At 41.4% G+C, this 14,672-nt stretch overlaps 1 protein-coding gene across 1 annotated transcript in view; it reads right to left on the bottom strand.

Moving 5' to 3' along the window:
• Positions 1 to 14,669, bottom strand: part of LOC138011304 (ceramide kinase-like) — a 17,940-nt gene extending 3,271 nt beyond the window's left edge. The window contains exons 1-10 of the mRNA XM_068858268.1: positions 14,520 to 14,669; positions 11,608 to 11,853; positions 8,913 to 9,041; positions 8,162 to 8,225; positions 7,854 to 8,074; positions 5,670 to 5,847; positions 5,075 to 5,155; positions 2,960 to 3,024; positions 1,786 to 1,985; positions 964 to 1,193 (exon numbers count right to left, since the gene is read on the bottom strand). Of these exons, the coding sequence (XP_068714369.1) occupies positions 964 to 1,193; positions 1,786 to 1,985; positions 2,960 to 3,024; positions 5,075 to 5,155; positions 5,670 to 5,847; positions 7,854 to 8,074; positions 8,162 to 8,225; positions 8,913 to 9,041; positions 11,608 to 11,853; positions 14,520 to 14,652 (1,547 nt within the window). The 5' untranslated portion in view covers positions 14,653 to 14,669. The remainder of the gene's footprint in view (positions 1 to 963; positions 1,194 to 1,785; positions 1,986 to 2,959; positions 3,025 to 5,074; positions 5,156 to 5,669; positions 5,848 to 7,853; positions 8,075 to 8,161; positions 8,226 to 8,912; positions 9,042 to 11,607; positions 11,854 to 14,519) is intronic.
• Positions 14,670 to 14,672: the final 3 nt, after the last annotated feature.

Below are 14,672 nucleotides of genomic sequence, written 5' to 3'. Positions count from 1 at the left end.
CACTACCACTACCACTACCACCACCACCACCACCACTACAACTACCACTACCACTACCACTACCACCACCACCACCACCACCACCACCACCACCACTACTACTACTACTACTACTACTACTACTACTACTACTACTACTACTACAAAAGGATATTCAACTTGGTTGGTTTTCTCCAAACTTTTGGGATTACCGCGTTGAAACAGAAGGCTATCGCAAAATAAGGATCTCTTATTCCACCTCAGTGACTGCAATAATCACCTCCTGTTCCAGCTCAATAACGATATGGTCTTCCATTACAATGGGAACCTACTTGATTATTGAAACTAACGACCTGTTCAGAACAATGGAAAGGTGCATTAAAGGCTTTTAAACTCATTCAACGTCGATTCAACGTCGTTTCAACAACATGGTTTGACAACAAGGTTGAAGGGGGTAGAGGGGGGGAGAGGGGGGTAGAGGGGGGAAGAGGGGGGGAGAGGGGGTGGAGGGAGAGTGTTGGAGACGGTTTCAACGGGGCTGTTTAACAAAGTCGAACGGACGTTGAAGAAAATGTTGAAGCTGTTTGCCCGGGCCTTAGAGCGGTTTTCAATTGACTGTCAAAAGTAATTAGCGAATTGCTTTGGTTTTGCATTACTTAACTCAGTGATTGGTTCAAACTTTTCGCGCTACTTTTTCAACCAATCAGAATTGGAACCAAAACCAATCGTGGCTCGTGCGTGCACATTTTCCCGCGCTTTGTGTAGGCTACCGTGTAATTACTTCGCGAGTTTTGATTGGTTTACTGGATTGTCTCCGTCCTTTTTGATTGGCCACAGTAATTACTTTGGCTTTGGTTTTACGACACTCGATTGAAACTCGCTCTAACGACGATCAAAGAAAACGATAAATAGAGGGAAAGTTCCTGGGAATATGACTTCCCGGGAGCAGTCAAAGTTGCAGAATGGATTTTAACGCGTTCATACTTGACGTCAATCCCAGGGTGAGTAATCAATTCTCCGTCCACGTTCCAAACGCTCATGAGGCGGGGCCGAGCTGTAGATGACGTAATTTTACCGGCTAACCACTCCTGGTCATCATCTCTGGTGCCAGACTCCTCTCTGCCGTCAGTCAAGTCTTCAGTCTCAGTACCATCGCCAAGAGGCCGAAAGGAAAACTCGCGAACACGGTGCACTTCCACAAAATCAAAATTGAACTGAAATTTAAACATTTCAGTATTAAAGAAGGCAAATGAGGAGCGAGTGCAGTTTCGTAAGGACAACATCTTCCCTTAAGAGGGGAAGGCCAGAAGCCATTTTTCCCCTGGATGAATATTACAAAATATCATATCCGGAAAAAAAAATCGAGTACTTCGAGTCGACTAAATTCTCTCGGTTACTTTCCTAACAAGATGCAACCATATTTCCAGACTCTCTCTTTTCCTGCCTTGTCGTCTCTCAACGATAAAACAGAGATGCAGCCTGGGTTTGACGTTAATCAGAATCTCGCACGAATCGAACCTACAACGTGTCGATTAATGAAAAAAATATGCTCTTTTCTTTTTTTTGTTTTTGTTGGAATGAAGGTTCCAAAAAGGACATTGTTGGATTTGTGTTGGCCAACTCGAAAGCGAATGCTACTTTGGCAACCACACGCATTTTGTATTGTAATAACTGCAATTTACTATAGCTATTTAGTTATTCAACAGAACCTACCTTTTACAACTTTTTATCCATAAACCCCTCTTGTAAAATGAACTATGAACCATTCCCTGCGGAGTTTAACCGCCGGTACATGACACCACTTACTTGATCAGCCTTGGAAGTTAATCTGAGCATGTGCCTCAGATACTGCAGACGTGAGGTGTGTTTCACAAGTATGAGATCCAAACAGCCGTCGGCCAGATGAGCGTTGGGCGATAAGCCTTCTGGACTCTTTGCGCACGCGCATGACATGTTCGCCCCTATGACGCTGATAAATCGCCCTTTGACGGACTGCCAGTGGCAATCTAAGGGCAAAAAGACGGGACACTGATATATATGAGGCCTACGCTAAACGAGACCATAGAACAACATAATTTTGGACAGAACGAGGTCGACCAGAGAAGAGGTTGATGGGAGTCTCCCGAGATTGTTCAACTCTCTTGCGCAAACGCGCGCTGAGCCGCGCGTGAGTCCTCATGGGACTGAGACCAGAGTGGATCATAGGGTGATTAGCACAACCATTCATTCTATTCTACTCTATTCTAGTTTAGTCTACGCGTCATTTTGAGAATGTTTGTTAAAACCATAGTTCCCTTCCTTGCAGAGAAGCCGTATAATTATTTTGTAAAGGTTACGTAAAAAGAGTTTACTATCAGGGGGTTTAATTTGAAAGATTTTGAGTGGATGACTGAGAGAAACGCGAGACTTCCCTCGTTTCGCGAAGCACCCAACATCAGTCGACATTACTACCGTCTCTGATTCGCCTAAAAATCAACGCTTTCGTTTTTTTTTCACGGGGACAGTTACCAAACATGGATCGAAATCTGCCGACCATAAAGTTAAAATGGGAACTTCAGTTGTCTTACTCCTCTCAGACAGCGGTGGACTGAAAACGAAATCGCCGATTGCACGTGGGCCAAACCTCTTGCGGAGAGAGCCACTTCACCAACAGTCTGCTAAAGGGGCGCGAACACCTGCTCACTTGGGAGACTTCACTTTTCGTGCTTTTGTTTTACAAAAACGTGAGTTTTTAACTTAAAAGTTCGCGATAAGAGAAACAAGAGTTTTTGGGGTGGCGATTCACTTAGAGCAGGATGAGTTAAAAACACACAGTAAAGCTCCCCTGCCAGGTGCTTCTAAAAATAGAAAGATACGGGACAGGGTTGAATCAGAGGGTTAATATGGAAGATGGAGGCTCCGGGTAATGGGCTCCTGCTCAGGGAATGTTTTGTTTTGTGAATTGTTAGTTTAACAGAGAGAACAACCACTCGCTTCTGACCTGAAGGGTTCTGTTGACAAGGTCTGTGCGGGACCGCGTCAAAACCACTGCTGCAAACATTACACCTAAACCAACCAAAAAACAAAAAACAAAAAATAAGACGTCAACGTCAGTGGCTTCATGGCTCAGTTGGTTAGAGCGTCGCACCGGTATCGCGAGGTCACGGGTTCAAACCCCGTTGGCGTCCTGAAATTTTCGGGCTTCTCTCCGCAATTGCAAAAATTGCGTACATAACTGCGAGGATCATAGCTTTACTTGATTTCATACCCGCAGTTCAGTATATGATTCATTTTATATATCCTTTCGTTCATTGATTCATTCCTCACGGATAAAATTAGAACCCACAAATGACCTGCTCCCAACGTCATGGCTTCATTGCTCAGTTGGTTAGAGCGTCGCACCGGTATCGCCAAGTCACGGGTTCAAACCCCATTGAAGTCCTGAAATTTTGAGGCTTCGCTACGCAATTGCTAAAATTGCGTACACAACTTCGAGGGTCATAGCTCTACTTGACTAAATGAATGCAGCATGGCATGACCCAATCACGTTTTGAGGTTGTTTTTAAATGAATTTAGTGAATCCGACAATTTAGCTTCATTTGGAAGTTGGTTCCAAATCAGAGCACCACTGTATTTAACGCTTCTTTTTAGAAACTCGGTGTTCGCTTTTAGAAGTGACAGATCAGATGCAATATTTCGCAGGTCGTAGTTCGTCTGACTAGTATTCCTTCAGACGAAAGACTTCCTTAGGTTGAACGACTACTTGTACGAGTATGAGTTTTCTGTGCTGAGCACGCGCGTTAGGATTAAAGAATGAAAATTTCAAAATGCGCGTGCTCAGAACTGAGAACTCGCACACGTCCCCGCATTCCAATCTGAAGGTCGCTATTCTCAAAATGGCGGCTGCAGCGCTTCTGTCCCAGCAGTTCGTTGCTAAGTGGTATCCAAGCACGCGACCTAAACCCGCAAAGAGCCTATTCATTTAGAATAATGCGGTTTTCAATTGAGTGTCAAAAGTAATTAGCGAATTGCTTTGGTTTTGCATTACTTCACTCACTGATTGGTTCAAAGTTCACGCGCCATTTTTTCAACCGATCAGAAGTGAAACCAAAACCAATCATGGCTCGCGCGTGCACATTTTCCCGCGCTTTGTGTCGGCTACGTGTAATTACTTCGAGTTTTAATTGGTTTACTGGATTGTCTCTGTCCTTTTTGATTGGCCAAAGTGATAACTTTGGTTTTGGTTTTACGACACTCGATTGAAACTCGCTCTATGCAGTACACGTATAATGAAACGCACATTGTGTTTGATAAATGTCATGAACTGTCCCCTGATCATTTTCCTCGGTCGGACATCGCACAAATCCAGAAAAGCTGGCAGTAAACGTAACGAAGTGTCCATCTAACTTTATTCTTTCAGCAAACATGAACAGTTACGTGAACTCGAACTTGAAAGTCCCTCTGACGCTTATTTTTTTCCCCGTATTTGAACTCTTCGTTTAAACATCTATCCTTGATTGGACCTAACGCCATTGGCGGCCATGTTAGTGTACTGAACAATAGCGAAAAAGTCTTTTAAAATTTTGGCACTATTACAATGCAAAACGCGAGCGACATTTTGCTTTTGTTTTGTACACTAACATGGCCGTCTAATCACGTGAGTGCAAACTAAGAATAGTGTCAGTCTGGTGTGTAGTACTTCAAAAACGTTTTTTCCGCCATTGTATATGCAGCCGTTTTAACAGGCCTTTGAATTATGCGCAAAAAAGTTTGGCCGAGCCAGTTGGGTCCTGGGAACTAATGATGTCAAAGAAGTAACTTCTTCGCACCTCTTCAGTTACCAGGACCCAACTGGCTCGGCCAATTTTTTTTTGCGTATAAACCCGCCCGCTAAAACGCGTGGATAGACTACGAGGGAAAAAAAATTGAAGTACTGCCCTCCAGACACTATAGATATTCAAACGAAAAGTCAAAAAACGGGTAAAAAATGAGCCTCATTGGGACTTTAAAAACAATCTTACAGTCGGCTCCTGTCAGGAGAGCTCGCCTTTTTTTCCAAAATTTCTTGTCAACCGAGAACTATACCGGTAAAGAACAAATAAGATTCTGTACTTACCCTGACCGACATCTCGTGTTGTTTTGCGGATTAGCGTCAACGGCGTGTGCCGGGAGATATGATACTACTCCCTCATATCCTCTGTTACAAGATGAAAGAACACAAAGTCACCACATATGTTGCATAATGGTCTCATGACAAAAGGATTTCCACACCTACTTATTTGCAGAGCTGTCACTCTTTGTGGTACTGTTTTCTCAAATGTAGGTTTACCATTTAATCGACATTTCTTAGTGCAAGAAATAATTTGAATTTTTTAAGGGAAGGAAATGAGCTGAGCATTTACCGCGTGACAGCCGCGTGACACGAAGTAGCTTCTTTCTGCGTAATGACGACTTTTCTATGTTTTGTGGAAACTAATTTTCGCAATTGGTGTAGACTGTTTTTTTTCCTGCTGGGGACAACTTTTTCATTTTAGGGAGTTGTTCTTTGCTGGAGATGTTCTTTTTTGCAGAACGCAAAAACGTACAGACGCACAAAGGAAAACCACGCTGGAGTTTTGGGTAATGGCGGCGGAGCAACCCCGTGATTTCACAACTGAAAATAACCCAAATTAATTCGGATTCCAGAACTAAAAAAAAAACCTTAAAATTACCTGTTTGACATAAATTTTTTAAAGCCAGCTACATCATATCGCTTGGGTCCCATCCAACGAAGCTTTTCACTGTCGTGCATGACATCACCAAAAAACCCATATGCTACCATGACAACACTATAGCGTAAAACTTCATTCTTTTTCTTGACGCAACAAACATCGAGAGGCTGCAAGTCACCTTAAGAAGAAAGCCAACGAAGTGATTAGCAACAATGTAGGGTTGGCAGGGAGGAGTGGCCCAGGCTCGATTCCAGAATTCCATGTCGACGTCATAAGTGTTAGTATTGAGTTTACTGATTTCCTAGTCTGCTCCAGATTCTCTATTAGGGAGCTTAAGCAACGACAACGGCGACGGCAACGAGAACGTCACAAATTTGCATATTTAGTGGATAAAAACAATAGCTTTGCACGCCCTGCACGTGCGTTTTTCACTTTTGTCCATTTCGTTGCCGTTGTCAGCAAAACAACAACGTGAAATAGCCAAGTTTTTGGTTTTATGAAGAACTTCAGCACTTGAGGATAAATTTTCCTTTTCTCTCCTAAAATGGAGTGCCGTTCCGACTGGTGTCATCTTTGAGGAATTACCACACCCTTGTCATATTAAAAAAGTTGAAATAGTCACAAAGCGATTAAAATAACGCAAATTTATATTTTGAGATAAAGTTCTCGTTGAGGTCGCCGTTGTCGTTGCTTAAGCTCCCTATTCTTTCTCCGAGAACACCGGCTTTTCCCTCCCGTCGTCAAAAACCTACATTTCATTTGAGACAAAGGGGGGGAACACAAAAGACTATTCTCCAAAATGGCCGCAACGGATTTGAATGAGTTAAAATTGAACGGAATGAAAAACTGATACCAGAAATAGAAAGAGCACCTTTACTTTAGTAACCCTGCAAAGTTTCAGCGTATTAAGTGTTATAACAACTGAGAAAATGTAAGTTGAAATTTGACAAATTTATAGCAAGAGAAAATGAGGGGACAGAGAGGGAGGCTCCCGGTCCAGCCCTTGGGATATGTCATGTCTACGAAAGTTATTTTTAGACGAGCGGAAGTCCTTGTTCTAGCGGAAGTCTGTATTCCGAGACGTCCGCATGCAGGCCAACCTCGGTCTGATGTTTGAAAGAAAATAAATATTCATTAGCCTTCCACGTGCGCCGCCATTTTCTCTCTTCACTAAGAACCTGAGAGCGAGACAAGACTGCATGCGGACGTCTCGGAACACAGACTTCCGCAAGAACAAAGACTTCCGCTCGTCTAAAAATAACTTTCGTGGACATGACATATCCTGACCAACGCCCTGAGCCTCCGTCTCTGTCCCCTCATTTTCTCTTGTTTACAGACGTTTGTATGATTGGCGTAAACCCCCAATCATACAAACCTCTGTAAATTTTTCATTTTTCAACTTACATTTTCTCAGCTGATATTAAACCTGATACGCCAAAACCTTGCAGGGTTACTAAAGTAAAGGTGCTCTTTTTATTTCAGCTATTAGTTTTTAATTTTAACTTATTTGGATTTCGGCTGATATTTTGGAGAAGGGTTTATTGTTTCATTTGTTAATCCCGGTTTGCTGTTTTATTGCTATCATTGTTGTTCTTCTGCCCTGTTTAGCCGAGGTTTCCTTGACTTCTCTTTCCATCGAAAAGGAAAGGAAATAGCGCGGATCTCTTCGATGTTGTCACATAGTGTGGATTGGTTAGACTAGTTTTCTCCAGTTTAAAATCATCTCATTATCTGAACCTCGTTTGATGACCTACTTGTAATCTTGGACAACATTGTTGAGACAGTGACACAAATTCGCCTTCATTTTCACACAACCCTAACCCAGAGAAGAATTTGCACTCCCCTCCCACCACAGTCAATGTTGCTGCATATTTTCATCTGTTCTACAGTATATTTCCGACCAAAATAAATTACGGTAAACATTGAGTGTGGGTGGAGGGGAAAGGTGGCTTTAAGTGCAAAACATTTTGATACGTTTCTGGAGTACCAAAAATGTCTCTTTGCGTCGACAGGTTTTGTCCAAAATTGCAGCTCCTATATACAGCTCAGTGGCAGAGCTTTCGAACTATTAAGCAGAAGGTCATTGTTTCTACCCCTTTAAAGGAACACTCAGATTTTTTCGGGTACCCCTGCGTCACCTTCGAAAAATACATCACTTTCATCGCCTGTTTCATTACCAAGTACCTAATATGATGTGAAGGGCTGAAGTCACTGGATCGTTATTTCCTGTTGTACAGAAAGCAATGGCATCTGTTGAGCCAGCAGGGATGATTCCTATGGGAATACTCAGAGGCACTGGATGAAAATCTTGCGAGGTTGAATCCACCATGGCTTCATGCTGTGCTCTTGTCACAAGACCATTCAGCACTTCGTGAAACATTCCATCCCCACCCACAGAAATTACCCTGAAAACAATCAATGACAGATTAAAAATGCTAAATAGATAAAATCCACGATCCTAGTAAATGAAAGGAAACTAACAGATCACATACCCGTCAATCTTCTCCAGGCCTTCTTCCAGCAGGTAATCCCTTGCATGGTTTGCTCTTTGGGTAACTAAAAATTATTATGAGAAAAAAGATACAGTTCCCAGTTTGGTAATAGGGCATTTTCACATGACGTCACAGCGGCCATGTTGGTGTTCCAAAACAAAGAAATGGTGGCCATGATGGCATACCAAACTAATCCTCTGGGAATTGAACTCTATTTTAAAGCAAATACTTTTTTTTGTTTCAGTAATCCAATATGGCTGCTGGTCATGTGAGTGAAAACGCTCTATAGTTTGGGCACCCAAGAGCAGTACTGTATCCTTTCAAATCACAAGTTTGATTGAATGCAACCAAGGCTACTGCCTAATGGTCACCCGGTCACCTGGGGAGCCTTATTTGCGAGTGCCCAAATTTCTGAACGAATAGCCCAAACGGGCACCTAACTTATCACAAGGTGATTCATCCTCACTTTTAATTAATTCTGGGCCCTTGAGAAAATGACTCGTGCTACTAACTTTTAATGTTGGAAGCAAGAAGGGCTCCGGGAAAATTTTTCTTAGGCAGCAGCCTTGGCAACACATGTTTAATTTAACATTACCTAACATACCTGTCAAGTAATAAACTTACACTAATAGTCGCTTCACTGCAAGTTAAACTAAAAAAAAATTGTGTTCCGTCAACACAGGTTGAAAAATGACAAACTGGTAAACTTCCAGTGCTTGTGTCCGGCCAGTTTCTAGTCAAGAGTACTCACCAATAATGTCAGCTTTTATATTTGCCAATTCAAATAAAGGCTGTACTTGTTCCACATATATCTTATGACCTAGTCTCTTTCCTCCAATTGGATTGATGAACACAAGAAGTCGTCTTGGTCGATTAAAACCTACAATTAAAGATTTAATAACATTAAATATATAACTGGCCAGCAAGGAAAACAGTCTGTGGTCTTCAACAGGAAGACCTTTGGGGCAGCATTTAGGACATTCAACCTGTATGCCGAGGTCTGAACTCAAAGTCTGTTGTGTATCTTCAGAGGGTTTGTCATTGGTGATCCTTTCAGGAAGGCCAGTTTTCCGGGGGAGGGGATGCTCATTGCAAATTTGAATTGCACACCTAAAGGAGGCCATATTTAAAACATTGAATATTTAGTTGGAAAAACGAGTGATCAAAAAGAAGAACAACTACAATGTTTCGACCGTTCCATGGTCATTTTCAAGGAAACAAGCCACATGAAATCGCAAAATTACTTTAGGATCCTGAGAGGTGCTCGACCACGTTTGATTGCTTGATTTTTGAAATGCTTTTTATTCAGGACCTTAAGCCAAAATTAAACAAACAGTGATTCCATCCCTGCAAAGCTATTTGCTAAACACTTCTAATAGTTTTCATTCTCTTCACCTCTTATTTACACTTCATTTTTGTATTCTGTTATTTTTATTGTTTGTATACAAATACATGTATTTAGCTTTCTACCTTTCAGTCCATTGTTTCAGAAATTGTATAATTGCATGCAGGATATTTTATCCATGAACTTGAACTTGAAAATGTCTGTGGAACGGTTGAGACGTTGTTTGTTGTTCTTTTTTATTGTTCGTTTTTATAACTAAATGTTTTAAGAGGAACTTATTACTTCATATTAAATATAACATTTTTATATGCAACCCTGATCAAGATCTTCATGATACATATGATGGCACTTTGCCCAGAACACCCTAAGTGACACCAAAACCCAAAATTTACACGCCAAAGTCACAGAGACAAGCATGGATCATCCCCATCCCTTTCATATGCAAGCATCGATTATCGTATAAGTTATACAATATTATAATAATATTATTGTGCACACACGTAACATGACAGCTAATTCCACTAATGAACAGTATGTTGTGCCCCATATCTTGAATGATGCGAATGACTGAATAGGCCAATACGCAAGTGGCAGTCCCTCAAGCATGTCCCACAAACAAAGGTAGATGGCTCTCGGCGTAGTAGTTAACGTTGTTTCCTTGTCTCACAGCAAGGCGCCAGCTGGCTACGTGGTTGTCAGCAATGTCTTTCCAGGTCGTTGTGGGTATGCTCAAGTCCCTGAAGCACAGGCGAGGGCGGCCAACCGGATGGGAGCCTTTTGCCAGTTTGACGTAGAGGAGGTCCTTAGGGATGCGGCCCGCTTCTGTACGCCTGACATGGCCAAGCCAGCGCAGACGCCTCTCACTAAGAAGGGCAAACATGCTGTTTGTGCCGGCTCGCTCCAGGACTTCAGAGTTGTTGACTTTATCCTGCCGGGTAATGTGTAGAATACGGCGCAGGCACCTGAGGTGGAAGCTGTTAAGTTCTTCTTGTGTCTTGCATAGGCGGACCACAACTCACTGCTGTAAAGGAGTGTTCTGAACACGCAAGCCTGGTAGATGCGAAGTTTGGTCACTACTGTGAGGTAGAAGTTGTTCCAGACTCTCTGGTTTAGCTTAGACATGACTGCTGCGGCCTTGGCTATACTGCTGTTTACGATAGTAAGTGAAATAGTGGAACCAAGGTAAGTGAACTGCTCTACTGCTTCAAGGGCTTGTCCATTGGGAGATGGTTGGGGGATGGTCTTATAGCCCTGCGCTAGGATTTTTGCCTCTTTAAGACTGATGGTAAGACCAAAATGCTTGCAGGCATTGGAAAAGCGGTTAACAAGTTGTTAAGACCATCCTCCGTATGTGACGTCAGGGCTGCATCATCCACGAAGAGCATTTCACGAATGAGAACTGAGGCTACTTTGGTCTTTGCAGGGAGGCGCGCTATGTTGAACAGCTTGCCGTCTACCCTTGTGTGGATGTAGACACCCTCACTGCAGTCCTTGATGAAATGTTGGAGAAGCAATGAGAAGATGCCGAAGAGTGTTGGTGCAAGCACGCAACCCTATTTGATGCCACTGGAGACTGGGAAGGACTCCGGGGTACAGCTGTAGATCCGTTAAAAGCAAACGGTGCTGTGCTTGTTCTCGCGGAAGGAGGAGAGCACTGCAAGCAGGTGTGGAGGTCAGCTAATCTTCTTTAGTACATGTAGCTTGAAAAGCCCACTCCGGCTGATCAAGTCGAAGGCCTTAGTTAGGTCAATAAAGGCGTCAAAGAGGGGCATTTGCTGCTTGCGATATTTCTCCCATGCTTACACAAAAGTTTGTAAAGGGTTTCAAAAAATTTGAAGCTGACGGATGGTCCGAGAAGAGTAACTCAACTGTTGTTATAATTTGTCAAAATGAATTTTAATCTTAACCCTGGTGTTCACTAGCGACGCAAGCACAAGCACAATCACAAGCATATTAAGTAGCTTATGCTAGTGAAACCGAAAACCTCGACACATAAGCATCAAAATCAACCATGCCATCCACAATGAAGTCAGCAAAAATTTGCCAAGATATTAACGTAAATTACTGTAAGAAAATTAAATTAATAACTCTGATATTTTACCTGCTAAAGTGCTTTCTAAGCAATGCAACCATTCCTGGCACAGAACTGCATCATTACAATCAAATATAAACATTTTCTCCTTCCATTTGTGTTTCCTTTTTCTTCTTACAGCATAAACACAAAATGACAAACTACTAAGTGGCACTAACTCAATGCCTTCTTCTGCAGATTGCACTGAATCATGATGATACGGAATGGCTGCGAATACCTCACTCAGTGGTAATGAATGTTTGAAAGACTGTTTAACTGGAAAAAACAAAAACAGTTATCAAGTTTAATTTAATAATGCTTTCAATTAATTGTTAACCCGTAATATACAGGAGCAATGCTGGGAAGGAATGAGAGGTTAACAGCTGTTTCCTCACCTGTGTGGGGAAATTGTGGTGAGAAATTCGCCTCGGAGGGCTGTGAGGATAAAATCAAACATTTCATATTTTTGGCCTCGCAAGGAAAATTCCTCACTGTGTGTGGCCATCATGAGAATTGAGCTAAGCTATGAAGTCAATCAAGCATCCAATGAAATACATGTACATGTGATTCTCATGTCACTTCAGTGGTTCAAGATGGCGTCAGAGGAAGAAACTACGATGCCACTGAAGTCATGTGAGAATGCCACTTATCATATTAATAACAAAGAGGGCAAAATTACTAAATGCTGATTGGTCAATGAAGAGGGTATTTTTTCTTAATTTTGCTTGAGAAGAGGGCAAAATTACTCGCTCACGATTGGTTGAGCGCCAAAAATTCTCGCTCCTGATTGGCCGAACGTACGTCTTCCACATTCAGTTGGTTTCTTCTGTTTGAGCAAAACAACTTCGTCTTCATCGAAGTTTGTCTTTTAATTCGCGCTGCATTCGCCGAAAAGGCATAAAGATTAAGAACTAGCTTTAAAAGATGATCTGGAATTTGAATTTTCGAGTGACAAGAAGAAGGGCAAAAGATTTTTTTCATGAAAAGCTTAAAACTTGGATCGACTTACATGGCACCCGGCGTAGCGGGATTGTGTGGTTGAAAAACAAAATGATTCCTTTCGTCAAGGGCTTTCAGTTTACCACGACATCTTGCAGCTCAACAAAAAAGGTCACAGAACAATTTGCCATTGACGGGAGGAACAAGTAGCTCAAGTTTGGTGGATTTCTTTGGACAAACCGTTTGCTATGTTTACGGATGCATATTTGCAAGTGGTAAAAACCTCTACAGCACAGGTGAATAAAATAAATTGAAGCTTAACATTTGGTTTAATCGTTGTTACAGTTGTTCACGAATGAAACTCGTATTTTCCTCTCGAGTGGATGTAAATAACAATCATCTATACTCGTTTTGGACGCAAAGAACAAGTTGACTTGCTTGTCTGTTTGTTAGTTGTTTTGCTTCCGAGCGAACGAGTGTTTTAACTCCGCTTAGCTGTCTGTTTTTCGAGGTGCCTCAACAGTGTTAAGAAAATTTTGCCCTCTTTGTTATTAACAAGTAATCGCAATGGGTCCTCGTAAAATTAAGGATTAATATCACTTGTGTTTTCAGAAGTTGCTGAAATTGCCCTCGTCGCTGCGCGACTCAGGCAATTTCAGCAACTTCTGAAAACACGCGTTATATTAATCCTTAATTTTACTCGGCCCCATGCGATTACCTATACAAACACCAATGAAATACCAAGTGAGCTTCCACTCGAAAATATATGATATCTTCACATATGAAGTTAATATGTTATTTCTGCACAGGAAAATATCATTGTTGCTATGGTAACATATAAAAATCACGCCTTTCGATGCCTTTCGTGAAATGATTTGGTATTTCATTGATGTTTATATAATAAATAGAATATTAATAAAAAACTGGGTTCGGTTTTAAAACTGGGTTCGAAACCGTATCATATTTTCGCCAATAAGCGACAATAATAATTTCAAAATTCATAATTAGTTAAGTCCATTACCTGCCTTGACAGCTATGTCAACTAACTTCAACGTAATTACAGATTATGTGCAAGTAGTCTTGAACGATGTAAATAACGCGCTCGTATATCTCGGCTGTACGGTCTCGAAATGTACATTTGTACGATGATTATACGAACAAAAAAACGTAATCAACTAACTGAAATATTACAGTGAAACTTCGATAACTAAAATGCAACATAAAGATTCTTTTAGATTAAAATCGCCAAATCATGTGCTACAAGAATAACAATGTTCTATGCAAATAAGGAAACAGTTCATTTTTGTTTCTACTAATGTATACGACGTGTCTAGATACCCGGCAGCCGGGAAGTTCTTTCAAAAAACTAGATACCCGGCAGTCAGAAATTTTGACCAATTTTCTCCAAATAGCTCGCTTAATTCCTCTAAGAATATAAGATATTTATTTAGAAATCTCAAGCGATTATAAATAGTGCCTTGGGTTAAAAGCAGAAGCGACTGTTGAGCTTGGGCATAGAGTGAAATCTCAATGTTTTTGACACTTAAAAAATATTCAAGTTCTGACACACTAAGTCAACTCCCCATGAATATCCACAGAAATTACCAACGAAACCTCACCAGAGTATTTAGTGTTTGTTCAGAAATGCCAAGCGATTCTAAATAGCGAGCTATTTGGAGAAAATTGGTCAAAATTTCTGACTGCCGGGTATCTAGTTTCTTGAAAGCACTTCCAGGCTGCCGGGTATCGAGACATAATGAATTTATAAATGAAATGAATGGGGTTTTCTATAGGTCCTTTCCAAATTGTCTTCAACCTCGCGTCACACCGTTAATTTATAGCATGACAGGTAGGCTGGAAGTCAAGATTCACAGCTAAGAGAATTGTTAGCGTCATTCAAGGAAATTAATCTGAATCACTGAATTGGTTCAGACTTTTCAAGTGCGCAGAGTGAGCTTCTAGTTCTTGACGAAAACACAATGAAAATATTTTGATTTTCCTACCCGGTCTACAATCGTCACTGCCAATATAACCCCAAGAAAGAGAGGTCGGCGAAAGAACAACGTCCAAAGATTTTCCATCGACATTTAAAACGGAGCGCTTTAACACACAACAGGTAGCCATATTTGTTTTCATGTATCAGTTCCCAGTGCTTT

The sequence above is a fragment of the Montipora foliosa genome, chromosome 7 (assembly GCF_036669935.1).
Source record: "Montipora foliosa isolate CH-2021 chromosome 7, ASM3666993v2, whole genome shotgun sequence".
NCBI lineage: Eukaryota > Metazoa > Cnidaria > Anthozoa > Scleractinia > Acroporidae > Montipora > Montipora foliosa.
This window is presented reverse-complemented; position numbering and strand designations above follow the sequence as displayed.